This window comes from Marmota flaviventris, chromosome 10, assembly GCF_047511675.1.
Source record: "Marmota flaviventris isolate mMarFla1 chromosome 10, mMarFla1.hap1, whole genome shotgun sequence".
Classification (NCBI taxonomy): Eukaryota; Metazoa; Chordata; class Mammalia; order Rodentia; family Sciuridae; genus Marmota; species Marmota flaviventris.
Window position 1 is genome coordinate 15,077,716 of NC_092507.1, and position 18,280 is coordinate 15,095,995.

Below are 18,280 nucleotides of genomic sequence, written 5' to 3' on the forward strand. Positions count from 1 at the left end.
CTGGCAGGGGAGACTGACACTGAAAACAAACCCCTCACAAAATCCCATCAGTGAAAGCAATTACAAACTAAAGAATCAGTTGGTGGGACAACTAACAGGGATCCTCTGGGGATGCCTCTCAAAGGTAGAGCACTGGTCTGGCAGCTAAAAGCCCCAGCACAGCAGGAAGGGGGGGGGGGTACTTAAGTCTAGGAAGTCGGGTCAGGTATCCTGAGACTGACTGGAGCAAAAACATGACAGTTGAGGAGCTGAATCAAGCAAAGGGAAGGGGGTCAGTGAGACCTGTCTGGGCTGTGCAAAGGTCCTATGGCAAGCTGCTGGAGCACAAGGTGCTAAATCTTTTCCCTTAAGGGGTTTAACGCAGAAGGATATGATTTGGTTAAACCCACCTACCTATGGTCCTTCCGGACATTCTGAGCCCTTGAGGACAAAACCTCTATCTGGCGTCCCACCCTGCACCAGCAGACTGTATGGCAAAAACAAAACAGGTGAGGTAGATGAAGACCGTGCCTCCTAAAGAAAAGTCTGCACTAGACCGTCTGAAGAAATGAGTTTTATTTGTTTCAAAGTCCACACAGTAAGGAAAGCTGGGCTCTCCAGTGGCACTGGTAGGAACAAGGACAAAAAATGTGGTCTCTAATCAAGACACGGGGAGCCCGCAGGCGTGGCCCAAAAATCTTTTTTAACATGTCACCAATAAAGGCCATTTGAAGAATGTCAAAGAGCTTGGGGAAGGCCTGTCCCTTCAGTGTGCTGAACACCTCCCCTCCCCGCAATCTCTTGTCCACACAGGTAATTGACACAAAAAACCCCAGCCCTCCCAGAGATGAGCCATGCCCAAGTCTGGGCCTATCACTGGTTCCCTTAAGTGCACATCTCTGATGCTCCTGTCCTAGGCCCAAGGCATCACTAAACCCCTCTCGGAGCTGGGGCCTCCCACAGCTGGCCAGTGCTCTGCAGGGGCAGTGGGTGGGTTTCGGGGGTGGCTGCAGAGTCCCAGCTTCCCACCTCCATTCAGATAAAGTCAGGCACGTTTCCAATGACAAGTCCCTGAGGACATGTCCCCTCTATCCCCTGAAACGGACACCTTACTTGACAAGGTCCCTGGCCAGATCATGTCTGGTGAGGGGCTGGATGCAGACACCGCAGGCCTGACCCTCCAAGAGGCCACCTTCTCCCTCCCGGGGTTGCCTCCCTTCTTTCTATCCTGCTGGTGCTGCCTTCTCCCTCAGGGAGTCAGAAATACATTACCTCCAAGGCACTGAACAGGCACATGCCACCCCCAGATGGGAAGAAGGTGGTCCCCTGACGCATGACTGGGCCTCTGCCTCAGGATAGAAGTTCATCCAAAATGAACTTGTTTCATCACTTAATCAGGCAGATTCACATTTGTCAGTGAGCTTACTGATGAGGGGGATCCCTGGACTCATCAGTCACACTAGATGGTTCCTGCATCTCCCATAGCCAGCTGAGGCCAGGCCTCCTCTAGCAGGGCTCACATTACTTCTACCTGTGGATGGTTCTGCTCTGCCCATCCCCAGTGGGACTAGCCTGGTAAGTGGGACAGCCCCTGATGGCTGTGGTCAGCACTGCATTAAAGGAAATGCCAGCATCAGGTGGCTTCCCAAGGCAGTCCCCAAACTGACTGCAGTCTGCAGCTAACTGCTAGATGCACCCTGGGCCCTGGCAGCCAAATGGCTAGCGGAGCTGGTGCACTACACTCCCTCTGTGTCTGGTTCCTGTTGGGAGCTCTCCAGAGACCTGGTCTCTTTAGGAAAGGCTGCACCTCTGCTGGTGAGCAAGCCTCCTAACCCTTGGATAGCTCTGTGCGAGGAGCAGAGTGGAAGCCAGGACAAGCCCCAAAGCCATTCAGAAGATATGGAACCCCTGTAGCTCTGCCTGGAACCTTGGAGGACTACGTGTCCTATGAGAAGCCACTGAAAAATCTCCAATGTCAGGGCTCCCCTCCCACGGGCAGCAAAGCAATGGAAAACTGGTCCGGGGCAGAGACCGATGGAATGGTGGCCAGTGGGGAGCAGGGAGGGCAGAGCAGCTATGAAGGCCTGGGGGCTGGGTAAGGGAGTCCTGGAGCAGGGCCTAGCCCAGGCCCTGAAGTTCAGCCTCAGACTTGGCATGGCCCAGGGGCCGCAGAGTCCGCAGGGGCCTGCCCTCAGGCCCACTGTCCTGCTCCTCGTAGGTGGGGTTCCGGCGGCCCATGTCGAGGGGACAGAAGAGGCTGCGCTCAGTCCCAGCGTGGCTCTCCACCAGGGCCTCCAGGCTGGGGAACTCTGCAGGCAGGTGCTGGGGAGGAAGGGTCTTCAGCTCCAGTTCCCTGCCCCAGGCTCACACCAGTGCCCTGCCCCCCAGGTGCCCATTTTAGAGAGCAAGAAATGAGAGCTCAGAGTTATGATGTCATGGCAGGGCCAGACACTACACTTCCTCTCTCTTCCCAACCTGGGAAGGACTGAGGCATTCACCTTGGAAGTATGAGCACATGTGTGAAAAGCCTCACTACCCCATCCCAGAGGCTGTGTGAGTTCAGGCAAGTCCCTGTCTTCTCTGAGTCAGTGTCCTCCTCTGTTAAAGATGGGCTATGGTGTGGGAAAGCAAGGCAGGCAGACGAAGGGGGTGGAAAGTGGGATTAGGGTGGGGCCAGAGAAAGTCAAACAGGATGTGAGGTAGACTCAGGAAGTCACCAATTAGGAAAAGGTGGGGCATCATGGCAAAAGGCAGAGCCAGAGATGGGACAGGGCAGGGACAGAGGCCTCCTTCTTACCTCTAGACAGTAGCGGCCCAGATGGTTCCGGAAGACCTGGTGGGGCACCACCCCGCATTGTGTCCTCACAGACAGGCACCACTGGCCATTGGTGCCTGGCTCAGGCCACAACAGGAAGGCTCCTAGCACATCTCTCCGTAGCAGGGCCAGTGCACAGGGCCTGGGGTGCAGAGGCAAGAGGCTGAAGTTAGAGCCCTGCTCTGGTCTCAGCCCCAGGCTGCTGCTTTGGGGAGGGACAGAACCCCAACAGCACGGAGGCAGCCTGGGAAGTAATAAATGCCTTCCACATGCAGCGCCTGGCTGGGCTGCGTGGTGCAGGCCTATGATCCCAGCTACTCGGGAGGCTGAGGCAGAAGGATCAGAAGATTGAGGCCAGTCTCAGCAACCAAGTGAAACCCTGTTCCCCAAAAAGAGAGGTGAAGTCTGGGGATGTCACTCAGTGGCAAAGCGTCCCCAGCCTGATCTACCCCCCAATTCCGGAAAAAAGTAAAACAACAACAAAAAGCCACAACAGTACTTGGCCCAGAGTTGCTATTCAATGAGAAGGAGCTCTCAGGAGCTCAAAGATTCCCCAGGGGTCCTCTGAGACCCCATCAGGAGAGAGGTTTAAAGAGGCTGGCCTGTGACAGGCCTGAAGTCACCAAAGCCAGGTCATTCTGCCCCCACACAGGGCTGCACGCATGTCATGGTCCTGCAGGGGCCCCCTGCCAGGTCTCTGCCCAACCCAAGGAACTGGACACTAGGCCAGGCCGGTTCCCTCCTACCTGGAGATGCCAGCAAAGGCCCAGATGTTCTCTGTCAGGCTGCCCTCACTCTCCACCAGGCACGAGGGACCACCAGGAGTGCGGGGCCATGCCTCCCATGCAGCAGGAACTATGGAGACCACCCAGGGGTCAAAGGGAGAGTGGCCAGATCCCTCCATGTCCGCCGGCCTGCCCAGCCACTACAGGTCCTCTCCCCATCATCTGTCTCCAAACCAAGCCTCCCTCCCCGACCAACAGGTGCACACCCAGCCCCCTGCAGACACCACAGTCCCACTCACACCCACTCCCCAGTTAAAGTTCACACCACCCACGCAAGCCCAGAGGCACACACACACCCAGGGACCCACATGCACACGCATTCATACACAGGCCTCCATGGGGTACAGCCACAGCCTCGCACTGGCCTCTGCCAGCCCTGGGGCACAGAGACAGGGGCACTCCCACAACTCACAGGCCTCCCGAGCCGACAGCTGCAGCTGTGTCTCATAGGTGCAGGCTCGGTAGGCCCCGGAGCGGATCACCTTGCTGCGAATGGCCTTCTTGCGCACCAGCGTGGGCGAGCAGTAGGGATTCCCCAGGCGGGCATGGCGGGCACCCCCACGGCCTTCGGACTCTGGCAGCTCCTTCTAGGGCACCAAGAGGGGCCCATGGGCAGACAGACTCAGGCCCAGCCATGCCAGGTCAGGCAAACCACCGCTTGTCCAACACAACCCCCCCAGCCCTTGCCCAGCTCCCTTGCCCTAACCCGCAACCCCTGGGCTGGGGGCTGCATACCCCACCGCCACCCACTGGCCCCTCAGCAGGCAGCCGCCGAAAGGAGACGAGAGCATGGACGTTCTGTGAGAGCTGATCACGGCCGAAGGGCTCCCGCACCATAGCAGGGGGGCCCCCAGGGCTGGAGAGTGGCTTCAGGGACACGTCCCCTGCAGGCCCCGGGCAGGGCTCAGGCTGCGCCCTCTCCTCCGGGTGCTGAAGGAGGTAAGCAAGCTGGAAGGAGCGGCAGAGCAGCAGGTGCAGGATCTGGACCTGAGGAGGGGGAGGGGCTCAGCTGGGAGAAGCCTCCTGGGGTGCACCTCGGCAGGAGCCACCCACAGTCCAGGGCTAGGGAGCCCCTTGCCCCTCGCTGTTCTTCCTGGGAAAACTCCTCCTAATCCCTTAGAACCTCACCACCAAGCAGCCTCCCTACCAAGGGCCCTATTCCTTTAACAAATATGGACACTTACCTTGGCAAGGTGTCACTCATGCTGGGAGCAGGGGAGATGACGGTGGGCTACATGCACCTCCCCAAGGCTTACCATCCCTCCCCATAACTGCCCCAGCCCCTCTCAGAGCAATGAGCAGGGCCTGGGTTTTGATTTAAGCCTGCAGCTCCCGTGACCCAGGGCAGGACAGGGCGCTCTGTGTGCCTCAGTTTCCTCATCCCCGCCTCCTGCGCTCCTCAGAGGAGCTAGAGAAGTGAGCTCCACACATCCCACCCACACTCATGCCAGCCAGACCCAGCAAGCTGGCACCGTGAGCTTCAGCTACATGTCACCCCACTACTCAGCACAGGGCTTGACATTCAGCGGTAACAGCGAAGCCTTGATGATGGACCCAAACCCAGCCTCTACTGGCCAAACTGGCTGTCACGGCTCTGTCACACTACGGCCACGCTGGCTTTGACTTCCCAGACCTCCTGCCTAGTGCTCACCCTACCACCCACCCAGGGCCATGCACTGGGACAGTGAGACCCGGACCAAGGCGCTGCTTTCAAAAAATTCAAATGTCTCTAATTACTGACAGACGGCAGCTGGAGTGTGGTCCTGCCGCGGGACTCCACAGGAGGAGCCATGCAGAGGGGTGGAGGTGGGCAGAGCCCTAAAGGTGAGTGGGGTGAGAAAGGAGGGGCAAGCCTTCCCGGCAAGGAGGACGGCACGAGCAAAGGCCTGGCAAGACTGCCCATCTCCAAGAGCAAGGCCCCTGACTGGCCTTAGAGGGTCTTCAGTGGGCAGAGCCAAAGCAGGAGCCAGTGTGGTAAGGTTGGAAGGCTCCCTGGAGGGAAGCCAATCCCCAAAGGCCTTTGTCCCTGAAACCTGCCCTGGTGCTCAGCACAACCCACTCAAGCCTCAGTGGTGTCCCTGCCCCAGCCCGGGGCCCCAGATACCTCTCCAGGCTGGCTGCCCACAAAAAGGTGGCAGAAGAGCTTGCTGGCGGGGCTGCGTGGGTTCCGGGCGATGAAGGAAAACTGGCAATTGGCAGGACACCAGGTGGAATAGAGGATGCGTCTCAGGGCATGGGCCATCAGGAGCACCTGGACAGGCAGAGCAGGTGCCGGGCCTCATGAGACCCCACCTGGGCAGCAGTGGCCAGTCCTTGGGCCCCACACACCACCTACCCTCAGCCTGCACGCCTAGGGAAGGGCCACCTGCTCCTGGGGTACAGGCCTTCACTCCTTGCAGGCCCACCCCATAGCGCCCTCACGTGGTATTGGGCTTGTCCCAGTTGCAGACCCGTAGGTTGGGATCATCACCCCTATTTTATGGAACCCAGAGGCAGAGCAGTGATCTCCTGCCATGGTGTGGTGGCCAGCCCTGGATTGCATGTCTGGGTCACTTGGCCATGTGACAGTGAATGAACCCTGGCTCTGCCACTGGTTCTCCGTTTAAGTGCAGTCCTCTGAGCATCTCCTGCTGAGACGTGTGTCACGTGGGTAGAACCCTAGGACCTCTCTGATGGGCTGCTGATCGGTATAGGGAAGCCCATGCAAGCGACACAGGACCTAACTTCAGGAGCCCGCAACACCTGGCTCTGGGACTCCATGCTCACCACGACCTTAGGTGAGAGGGACTGCAGTTGTGAGGTATGGTTCTGGGGCACAGGCACCCAAGCAGGGGTTCCTGCCAGCTCCAGCTGAGACAGGCCCCTTCTGCAGCCACAGGAGGGTGTCCACAGCCAATACCAGGCATGGTACCTACCAAAACCTCGTGGGATAATGTCCCTGCTTTGGGCCAAAAGGTGGCCCCCAAAGAAGATTTTGGAGGGCCAGGGATGAGAAACTTGCCAGAGCTTGACCCTGGGGATAGGCCCTTGAAGAAAGAATGTCCAGCTGGACGCGGTGTCGCACACCTGTAATTCCAGTGGTGTGGGAGGCTGAGGCAGGAGGACTGCAATTCAAGGCCAGCCTCAGCAATTCAGCCAAGCCCTAAATGACTTAGTGAGATCCTATTGCAAAATTAAAAAAAAAAAAAAAGGCTGGGGATGTGGCTTAGTAGTTAAGTACCCCTGGGTCCAATCCCGAAAACCAAAACCAAAAAAGAAAGAGTGCTCAAAGGCAGAGCAAAGGGGAACACAAGGGGCCCCCAGAGGAACTCTCCAGGGCTGAGCTGAGGCCACGGCAGGTGGTAGCAAGCTTGTCCTGAGAGAGGAGACACCTGTCCCTGCTGAGTTCTCACCTGACCCTCTTGAGCTCCTACCTCTCCTTCCCCGCTGTAGACCTTGAGGCCCTGAAGGCTGAACTTCAGGATGACAGCGCGGCGACGGGGACAATCCTGGGTGGAAGAGTGTTGGTGGGAGAAGCTGTCACCTCCCAGGCTTGGCCCTGCTCAGTCACATCCACCAAGGCCTGCTCAGCCCATCCACCCTGTCTGCCAGGTGACAAAGCTCCAGGCGATGGATGCCCCAGAAGGGAGAGAAGTGGGGATACAGAACACCCCTAGGCAGGCCACAGGTAGTCACCTCACGACCACCTCCCCTGTCTACTGGCTGTGGCCTCGAGCTGCAGGGCCAGGGGAAGGAACTCACTGGGCATGAGGGACAGAGCTTTGGGAGTCTGGCTGTGGGTAGCCACTGGGCCACCTCTCAAGTCCCTTTCATCCTGCCCCTCTGTGGGCCTCACATGCCCACTTTATGACTGGGGAGGAGCTGGATCTAGTCTCAGGGTTTGTTCCCAGTCTGACATCCCAAGACTGTGATCCTTACCGGGGAGGTGCCTCCTTGTCCCCATCCCCCTCACCTTCAGGGCCCACAGCCATTGCTGCACCAGCCACACGCTGTCCTGGGTGTCCAGGTCATCCACAGGGAAGGAGCCCACATACTGTTTGGTGAGGGGGCAGGAGGAGGCAAGGCAGGGGAGTCAGGCCCACAGCTCCTGACCCCATCCTCCAAGGTCTCCCTCCCTTGGCCCACTGCTCTGCTAGGCAAGCCGTGGGCAGTGACAGAGACCCAGGCTCTGCTGCTTTCCCATTCAAGCCCTCTGAGGGCCCAACTCCCCGTGTGTGTGCGCACACATCGCAAAGCCTGGGTCAGGGAGGGAGACAGGGAAGCAGGTCCTTGATCCCAAGCTCCTCCCCACCCCCAGGGCCTGTCCCCAAAGACTTCCCACCAGGGCACACCTGGAGGGAGCAGCCCACCCACCTGGGCAAACTTGGTGATGCACCTGGGCCGGTAAGGGGCAGGCCCGCAGTCGGAGGCCCTCCGACCCCCTGCCCCAGCCCTCTGCATGGCCCCCAGGATGCCCAGCTTCAAGCTTCACGGAGACAAGGCTGCAAAGGGCAGGGGAGAAAGTTGGTTTCCAAGCAGGTAAGGCAAGTGCCCCCAACAGAGGCCCCGAGTTCACCCTCCGGTCATTTATTCCACAAATCCTCACTGAGTTCTTGCTATGTGCTGACAATGTCCTGGGCCCTGGGAACACAGCCCTGAAAAGAATGATGAAACCTGCCTGCCTTCATGGCGCCCACGTTCTCATGGAGAGAAAGACATTCAAATAGCTTTGTGGCCCGCTCACAAGTTGCATGGCCAGAGCTGAAGAGGTTGGGGACCTGCTTCACAAGTCATGGCTCATTTGGCCCAGCCTGATGCCAGCTCCTTCCCAAAGCACCTGGCCACATTGAGATCACAAACCCAGAACCCAATCAGGCCACGCACTCAAGCTGAATCAGGACGTGGAGAAGGTTGGCAATCATCCAGGGGGCTGCGGCACATCACCCTCTTCCCATCCCAGGTTCTGGTCTTTCCTTGGGCTCACGGCCCAGATCCACTAGTGGGCAACAAAGTAACTTCCCTTACCAGACTGCTCAAGGGATAGTACCTGTTTCCCATTAGAGCTCAGAATCCCAGCTGGTGCTCTACAACTGTGGCATCAATGCCTCCGCGTTCCAGTGGTTGCAAGAAAGAGCGGCCAAATGCCTCTGCCAAGGCCTCCCAAGGCTTCAGCTCTGTCCAGAGTTTCCTGAGGCCAACTTAGAACCTCCATCTGCCCCCATTCTGGCCAGTTCTCTCACTAGCCGACTTGTAACCACTGACTTGGTCAGACAGCTCCTGATCCAAATCTAGCGTGACTTCGGGAAAGCTGCCTCACCTCCTGAACCTCCATTTTCTCATCCACAAACCTGGGATAAGGAGAGGTACCCATGAGAGCTCAGTGCTGGGCAGGTACCAAGCACAGATCCAGCCAGGCTTGGAGCTGATGCTCAACAACGTGGTCACAGGGGATAGGAACACCAAAAACTGCTGTTCGGGAGGAAGCTTAAGAAGACTACAGGGTCTGGTAACTTTTAGTTGCCTCCTTGACTGGGCCACACTGACAGCAGACCCTGGGGTCTGTGAGAGCAAGACAGAGGCCAGCCTGGAGCTGTGACTCCCACCAGGAGACAAGAGAAGTCAGACAGGACCTGGGCAGGGAGGGGCATATCCTAGGTGTGCTGCAACCCAGCTTTGCAAGTGCCTGGAGAAGGAGGGTTTGGGTGCTGCCGGACAGAAGCTCTGTGCCAAGAGCCCAGGTTCCTGCCTATGACCTTCAGCTCCAGGCTCAGGCTAGTACGCAGAAGCCAACAGCCATCTACCACTTTCAATGAGCAGCCAGCACAGGAAGAGATGGAAAATAAAGGCTTCGTTGTGCCTTTGAAGCCTCCCAGGTCTCCCCATACCACCCCCCTCCTGCTTCGCTGGGCTGTCACACCCTTTGCTTTCTGATCCATCATGTCCTTTTTCACATCATGTCCTTTCTCTACTGTACTTTTGATGTTTAAATAAAGCAAAGTTAGATGTGCAACTGGCTCTAAAGCCACGTGACGACTGTTCCAGGTAAGGAGGGGGGCCACTCTTTAACTTCATAATCACATCACGGGGCTGGACCACAAAATAAGCATGGGAGGGGGCAGTGGATAGAGAGGCCACAGCTACAGAAGTGGGAACAGAGCAGGTGAGAAGACAAACAAAAGCAAGAGACAAAGGAGAGCTTTGGGAGGGAGCAATCAAGCACACACTTCACACCTTGCCCCTGCCACCTGGTGGTCCCTCTGGCACTAAGCATGAGAAGAAAGAGCCACAAGGGTTACCACACTCACACGCAGAGACAGCTAGCTCTGCCTAGGGCTGCAAACAGCCTCCTCCCTCCAGATCCAGAGCCGCAGTTTTCAGTGTTCCCAGTGTCCCCCAGTGACAGGGGTGGGGAGGTCAGGTCACAGGCTCTCTACTGCCCACCCCATCCACCATTAGTCCCATCCTTACCTGTCCCTCTGGTCCTCAGCTTCCTTGGAAACAGTTTCTCCCTTTCTCACCTCCTTCCCTAGCCTCAGGGCATTTCATCTGGAGTTGGGGGGTTCCCAGAGGACCAGGGTGGGCACCAGTCTCATCCTAACCCTGGAAATGGACCTGTTCACCCATTTCAGGTACAAACACCCACTTCTCTTTGAACCAGAGTTAAGTTTTACACAGGCGCCTGATAAAGAGACATTTGGAATGAGTGTGGGGCTCTCCTCTTGCTCTTCTGAGGTGGCCCTGCTTAGAACTGGACAGGTTGACCTGCTTCGTCGTCAAGCAATGGGTGCTCTGAGCTCAGCCGATGGTGGTCCAGGAAGTCAGTCACTTGCCCAAGGTCATATAGCACAAAAAGGGACACTGGGAAGCAAAACCAGGACACTGTCCCTAGGCCACGGTACCCTTCTATTGACTCCCCTCATCCACATAAATAGGGTGTCCACCCTTGCAGTTTAGTGGGTCCCAATCTGCCCAGCAGGTGAGTCAAGGAAGCAGTCACAGGGGCAGGGGAATTTCTTAGGTGCTGGAGACAGATATGACCAACAGAATGGCTGCTGCCCCTCTGGCTATGTGCCAGATGGCCTGAGTTTGCCCCAACGACTCCAATCTCCTGCCTGGTTCCCACTGCTCCAACACACCCCCTGATGCCAGCGCCACTTGCCCTGGACTGTGCTGCAACCACTGAAATGGTTTGAGGTCCAACAGGATCAGCTGATGTGACCTTATCAAGTCCCTTAGCCTCTCAACTTCCAGTTCCCCAGCTGTGAAGTGAGAATCATTATAGGGGCCCCCTCCTGGGGCTGTTCATTGACCTATTCCTCCTGAGAACATTTCCAAGCATCAACCATGTGCAAGGTGGACAGAAGTCCCAGGCCTCACAAAGCACCAAGTTGGGGTGAAGGGACGACATTCAGTGAGGGATCGAATAATTTGAAGAAAAACATTCAGTGGCGCAAAGAGGAGAAGATGTTATTTAATACGGCGCGGTCGAGGACGGCCTCCCTCAACAGAAGACATCTGAGAGGAAAGTGCTGCCCGTGGGGGCTCGGGGCTAGCCCCCTGGAGGAGCAGAGCGCTCCGCAGCGTAGGCTGTGACCTCAGGTTGCTGTTGTCGCTCCCACGGAGCAAGGCCAGCCTTTCGGCCCACAGCCCACAGGCGGGGCAGAAAAAGTCCTCGGGCCAAGGAGCCGGAGGAGACACGGTGGAGGTGACGGAAACGCGTGACGGACGGAGGCGCCGGGTGCTCCTCGCTCTCAGAGACCCTCCGCACCTCTGCGCCCCGGACCCACCCCCGCCCCCCAGCTCCCGGCGCTCACTCACAGTGGCCGCAGCTTCTCGAGTTCCGAGTCCCTGCAGCTGCGTCCCGCGGTCCCCTCCGCTTAGCCCTGCGCGTCTCTGGAGCGCGGAGTCCCGGGCCCGCCCCGCCCCTGCCACCTCCGCGCCGCGCGCCCCCCACGTGGCCGCGGGAACGGACCCCCAGCATCACCTGGCGGCGGCACCGGCCTCGCCCACCAATCGGGGCCAGCGATGCCGCTCCGCTCGATCGCGCAGACCAATCAGAAGCCGCGAGGGTCCCTGGCGCCGCCCACGTCGACTGGCGCTGGGGCGCTCCGCCTTAAAGGGCCGGGGGATGGGGGCGCTGTCCGAGGGAGCCTCTGTCTGGGCTAGGGTTGTCATCCAGATGGCGACTCTCCAGTGCCTCAACCGAAAAGCCGTCCCTGACCCGGGCCAGTCTTCACTCACTGCACAGAGCCCTTCGGCGCTGGACAGAGCCGGCTCTCAGTAGGCGTTTTGTGATGGTGGTTTTGACCCGGCCTTCCTGGGCAGCTGGACCAGTCTCACCTTCCCTCTGCCCCAAGACGGCCGGGGGCAGGGGTGTCGGGCATCCTCTTCCCGGCTGGCCGTTCTCATAAGAGGATTGACTGACCCTGTCCTTTGAGTTACAGGGAAATCCACTTTAGATGAGGAAAATGGGAAAGCGAATCCAGCCAGTGTTAGCCACAGCGCTGAGCGGGAGAGCGTTTTTGTTTGCATCAGGCCTGGCTCCCTGTAGGTGCCAAAAATTAAAGAGCAAATTCGAGTCAGCCAAGCCTTTGGGGCGTATTAAACCTGAAATCTGCAGAAAACGCCGTAAACTGTCCATGTGCCACACCACGGAAAAGCCAGGACACAAGGGTCCAAAGCCTGCGTGCCCGGGCAGAGGCAGAGGCATCCCGTAAGAGAGGCCAATTTGGGAAATTGGATCTGGGTCTAGGGACCTCGGGGTCCGGGCAGGTTTGAGCCACTTAGGCCATACTAGGCATTCCCCTTGTCTCCTTGGGCACCTGGAAACCCTGCCAGAGGCCGCAGTGAGATGTAATTGTCCTGGCATGTTCCACATCTAGGCACTTCCTTTTACTAAAAGTGGGGTCTTAGGCAAACACCTTAATCACTTTGATCCTCAGGGGCCTCATCTGTAAAGTGGTGTCACCACCCTGACTCACAGCCATGTAAGGATTCAGAGGAGTTAATGGGGGCAAAAAGCTGGCACAGCACTGATGCATGGTAAGTGAAGCGCTCAGCAAACACTAGCTGATATTAGGCTTTGCTTTTATTCTTGAGTCTCTTTTGTATGTGACTGAACAGCAAGGGTTTACTGAATCCATGTGTCAAGTGGCCTCACCACTGCCAGCCTCTAGCCTCCAGCCCAGGACCTAGAAGGAACAAGGTTTGTTTGTAGGTTGGTCTTGCTCTCAGAAAATCCAATTTATGAAACTCAGAAACTCAGAAGTTAAAGGGACAATTCCTTTTACCTCTTAAAAAAAAAGCAAACTCACCTCTACAACTCTTTTTTTAAAAGCATTTAAAATTTAAGAGGTCACACTAATTACTAAATCCATTGTCCCTCTTTTGAGACTATGTAGAGAAAGCAAAACAAGGAACTGTTATTAAATACCAACACCAACAAGTTTCTGATACATATAATTTACTCAGATACAAGCAATTCTAAAAACAATGACTGGAATTTGTTTCAGGTCAAAGTGACAAAATCCAAAGAATTAAATTCAGATGATGAAGAGCTAAACCCAGAGGGAGAATTTTGCCTTTTAAGTCTTTTTTTCAGAAGGAGTGGCAGGAACTGTGCTAGGTCCCAGTGACACAAATTTACAACAGAACATAAAATACCACAAAAGTCCTATGTGGAAAAATAAATGCAGCCGGGTGCAGTGGTGCACGCCTGTAATCCCAGCGGCTCACAAGGCTGAGACAGGAGGATTGCGAATTCAAAGCCAGCCTCAGCAATTGACCAAGGCACTAAGCAGCTCAGTGAGATCCTGTCTCTAATAAAACACAAAACAGGGCTGGGGATGTGGCTCAGTGGTTGAGTGTCCCTGAGTTCAATCCCTGGTACCCTCTCCCAAGTAAAAGTACATTAGAGGTATAAGCTCAAAGGTTTATGTTGAAGTTGAACTCAGTGATGTCAGTCATCTGTCTCCTGGGCAAGCCAACCTAGTTCCGCCCAGGCCAGGCATATGTATCTAAATCTGCCATTCATGGCAGAACGGCTCTCAGGAGCCACTGCTTCAACCATTGGATTAATGACTCACCTTGTGCAGGAAGCCCAAAGGAGTTTCCCATATTAAGCAGGGAAGGGAATGACAAAGGGAAGATGGGGTGGGGTAAGAGTCATGATTGCTGAACACGTTAGCACACACGCCATGTCATGGTATTTCCTGATGAGTCAACGACAATTACTAAACCTCACAGGTGTGAGCTTGCTATCATAATCTTCATTTTTCTCTCAAATTCCGGACTCTGGCACTGGAATTGCCAGCTGACGAAAGTGAGTGGGAAGCAGCAGCACATCAGTGAGAAGCTGATCTCCAACAATAGGACTGGGAACTGGAGCCAAGAGAGTGTGTTCGCAGCGGGCCTGGGCCCAGCAGCAGCTCCTGCTCATCCACTGTGCACAGCACACGCTACTGCCTCCGTCCCCCTGGTAACTCCCTCTCCTGATGATAGTAACTTTCCCCTTGAGCACAGCCATTCTGTTCTCCTAGGAGCATCCTGATGGCTATCTCTGCAACTTACCCACAACACTGTCCCCCTAAAATAGGTGATGCAGATCACTGGTGTTTTAAATTAGGGGTTGAATGGTGTCCCTTCTCCCCCAAATCCATACATTGAAGTCCTAACCTCCAATATCTTGAAATTTAACCACAGAGGTTTTTAAAGAACTAAATTAGGGCTGGGGTGTGGCTCAGTGGTAGAGTGCTTGCCTCGCACGCAGGAGGCACTAGGTTTGAGCCTCAGCACCACATAAATGTAAAATAAAAATATTGTGTCCACCTAAATTTTTTTTTTTAAAGTGATTAAATTAAATGAGGTCATCAGTGTGGGTCTGAATTTCATATTATTGGTGTCCTTATAAGAGGAAATTTGGACATTAACCGGCACAGAGGGAAGGCAACGTGAAGATGGGAGAAAAATGGCCATTTGCAAGCCAAGGGGAGAGGCCTGGAACAGACCCTTCCCTCAGGGACTCAGAAAGAACCAACCCTGTGGGTCCTGTTGTCCTGGACTTCTGGTTTCCAGAACTGTGAGACCATGAGTATCTGTTCAGAGTGGAGTCTCTTGTGCTTGTTAAGGCCGACTGAGCAAACTGATACAGTGACTAATACTGACTCCTCTTCTCTTTCCTCCTCCTCCCCCTCCCCCCTTCCCCTTCTCCCTCTTTCCCCACCCACTCTTCCCAGTACTGGGGATTGAAACCCGGCACTTTACCACTCAAGTTTTTATTTTCAGAGTCTCAGTAAGTTGCCCAGGCTAGCCTGGAGCTCACGATCGTTCTGCCTCAGCCTCCCGAGTAGCTGGGTTACTAGGTGTGCACGACGACACCCAGCAAACTGGTAACAATTAATGGAGTTTTTTAAAAATTGCATATCAAGTAGTTTCAGTTCTCAGTGAATCCCTGCTCTACATCCACACTGAAAAAGAAACCAGCTGAGGCTCCATATGTGGTCCAGGGGGCAACTGGTGACTGCCTAGACCTTTGGTGGCCGCAGCTAAGAAGCCCACCTGGCTTCTTTCTCTTCCTGGCTCCCTGGCTTTTTATTATCTTTTAATTGACACATAGTAGTTTCATATGGGGTACAATGTGATATTTTGATACATGTATACAATATGTAATTAATTATCAAATCAGGACCATTGGCATATGTACTACCTCTAATATATCATTTCTTTTCAAAATCCTTTTCACTAGCTATTTTGAAATGCACAATGTTTTTAACTATGGTCACCCTGCTGTGCTATAGAACCCCAGGCATATTCCTCTAACTGCATCTCTGTCCCCAACAACCACCCTCCCCAACCTGTTGGCCTCTAATTCTATGAGATCAACTTTTTTAAGCATCCCACATATGAGAACATGCAGCATTTGTCTGGCTTATTTCACCTTACATAATAATGTATAATGTCCTCTCTAATCATGTTGCTACAAACAACAGGATTTTATTTTTTTTTTATGACTAGTATAGTGTGTATATACCACTATATCTGTTGATGGACACCTCAGTTGACTCCGTATCTTGGCTACTGCGAATAATGCTGCAATGAACATGGGAGTGAGGGGATCTCCTTGACATCTAGCTGGATCAGATAGTAGTTTTTAGGGCTGGTTGATTGTTTTTGGTTTTGCAGTGGAACTGAACCCAGAGGTGCTTTACCACTGAGCTTCATCTCCAGTTCTTGTTCTTTTCTATTTTGAGATAGGGTCTAAGTGGCCCAGACTGGCCTCAAACTTGCACTTTTTGTGCCTTGGCCTCCTAAACTGCTAGGATTACAAGCATGCACCACCATGCCCAGCTAGGGTTTCTTGAGACTGGGTCTCACTGTTGCCCAAGCTGGCCCAGGTTCAAGGGATCCTTATGCCTCAGCCTTCTGAGTAGCTAAAACTATAGGTGCATGTAGTTTTCTGAGGAGCTTCTGTACTGTTTTCCATGATGGCTGTACTAATTTACAATCCCAATAGTGTAAAAGAGTTGCCCCTTTTCTCCATCCTTGCCAGCACATATAGATCTCTGTATTGGCAACTGTATATTTATTTCTATCTATCTATCGATCGATTGATCTATATAGACTTTTTGATCATAATCTAATTGGGGTAAGTTCTCATGTTTTGTGGGGTTTTTTTTTGAACCCAGGGGTGCTTAACTACTGAGCCACATCACAGCCTCTTTATTGAGACTTAGTCTCCCTAAGTTGCTTAGGGCCTCGCTAAACTGCTGAGGCTGGCCTCAAACTTGCAATCTTCCTGACTCAGCCTCCTGAGCAAATGGGATTACAGGCATGCACCACCTGCTTGTTCCCTGGATTTTTAAATTCAGTGCTGTGTTTATTTCTTCCTTTCCCCCGCCTTTCTTATCTTCTACTAGGTAAGTTCCTAATAATGTGTGTTTTCTCCAGGCTTGGTGGTACATGCCTCTAATTCCAGTCAACCAGGAAACAGAGACAGAAGGATTTCAAGTTTGAAGTCAGCCTCGGCAACTCAGTGAGATCACTTCTCAAAAAACAAACAAAAGAACAACAACAAAAAAGGGGCTGGGGGACTGGGGATGTAGCTCAGTGGTAAAGTGTCCTTAGATTTACAAAAAAAACCCACAAGGCAGGAAGGCAGGCATATGGTATGATAATCTTGAACCTTCTTGCCAGGTTTTGCTGCCTGGACTATCAGTGTGCAAAATCACTAAGGAGGACTTAGAATTTGTTCAATTTGGGAAAGTTAGCTAAACTTACTTACTTCTGAAAGTTAATGCTCCCTTTCGTGTGTTTTTGAGAATTTATCTGGGTGAGAAACTACAACAAATGGTAAACAACAAAAACTGAATCTTCATAAAATTGGATATTTGGGCTCATTTATTTAAAAATAATTCAGTCTTAGTGCTGGGCATGTAGTAATAGAAGGTGCTTAGTACATATGAGGGCCTGGATTTCATCCCCAGCACCACCACCACAATAACACCCCCCAAAACACTGTTTTTCCTAATATTCTGAAACGCATCCCTAACTGTAGTGCAGCCAACGAGGTTGTTTGATACTCCCACATTGCTTCTCTGTGGTTATTCTGAAAAAGTAAGGATTATAGATTCAAAGCCCATTATTTTACATATGACAAAATCAAGGCTCAGGAAAACTGAGTTGGGGGGGGGGGCGGGCAAGGACACACAAATGGTAACTGACACAGTCCCCAAGAATCACCGTGCAGAACCACAGCTACAACGTGCTAGATGTTAAGTGGTATACTAACCAGGATCAATTTGGAATTAATGAAAATTTCTTACTCTATACAATGTATTGGCCAAGTTTGAGTTACACAAACAGAACATAAGGGAATGAGCTTATCACAAGAAAAATTTCATTAAAAGCAAAAGCTCTTGAACAGTGAAATAGGTAAGTAAGGATGTTGTGAAACTCTAGGTTTTAGGCAAATCAAAACAGGTAACAAGACAGCAGGGTGCTGAGATTTCTTTCCTTCAGAATTTGTCTAAGAGCTGGGACTTCTAACATTCTAGCTCATGATTACTAAGCCAGTATCTAGTTGTATAGAAAGCCCCATTCTGGAACTTCCTGTGGCAGCTTCATGATATAAGCCCAGAGCTTATTAAAAAAAGATTCTCTTGATTTTCTAGAATCAAAGTTGTAGGATTTTGGTTGGTTTCTTTGTCTTATGCCATTGTTTTTAAAAAGATATACTGAATAATAGGTGGTGGTTGTGTTGTACACGAGGCAGGGAAACATAGGGTGAAAAGTTTAGATCATTCAAGGTCCCTTCCAACTGTGACTTTCTGTTTACTTCAATAGTTAAGTGGCTTCTGTACTCACTTGGTGGCTCAGTGAACTCATTTGCAGTGTGTGTGTGTGTGTATGTATGTATGTGTGTGTGTATGTGTGTGTGTGTGTATATATATATATACATATATATTTTAGTCGCCGATGGATCTTTTATTTTATTTATTTATATGCAATGCTGAAGATCAAACCCAGGGCCTCAAACATGCCAGGCAAACACTCTACCACTGAGCTACATCTCCAGCTCATCATTGTCAGTGTTTCTTACACTCTGAAACTGCTTATGGGCTCATTTGATAAATGAACCTCAGCAGGTGCCGAGAGAAGGACTGTTTGCTAACTCCTTAACCTAAAAAAGAAAAAAAAAAAAAAAAATACCATTGCTGAGACACAT

General features: G+C 53.1%; 1 protein-coding gene across 1 annotated transcript; it reads right to left on the bottom strand.

Annotated features, from left to right (window-relative positions):
- Window positions 1-540: 540 nt before the first annotated feature.
- Window positions 541-8,779, bottom strand: Sh2d5 (SH2 domain containing 5). The gene is made up of 10 exons (XM_027937128.3): window positions 8,606-8,779; window positions 7,933-8,060; window positions 7,532-7,612; window positions 6,993-7,067; window positions 5,684-5,830; window positions 4,315-4,566; window positions 3,992-4,166; window positions 3,541-3,649; window positions 2,777-2,936; window positions 541-2,301 (listed from the first exon to the last, which is right to left on the bottom strand). The coding sequence occupies exons 2-10, from the start codon at window positions 8,017-8,019 to the stop codon at window positions 2,098-2,100; spliced, it is 1,290 nt and encodes a 429-aa protein (XP_027792929.1). The 5' UTR covers window positions 8,020-8,060; window positions 8,606-8,779; the 3' UTR covers window positions 541-2,097.
- Window positions 8,780-18,280: the final 9,501 nt, after the last annotated feature.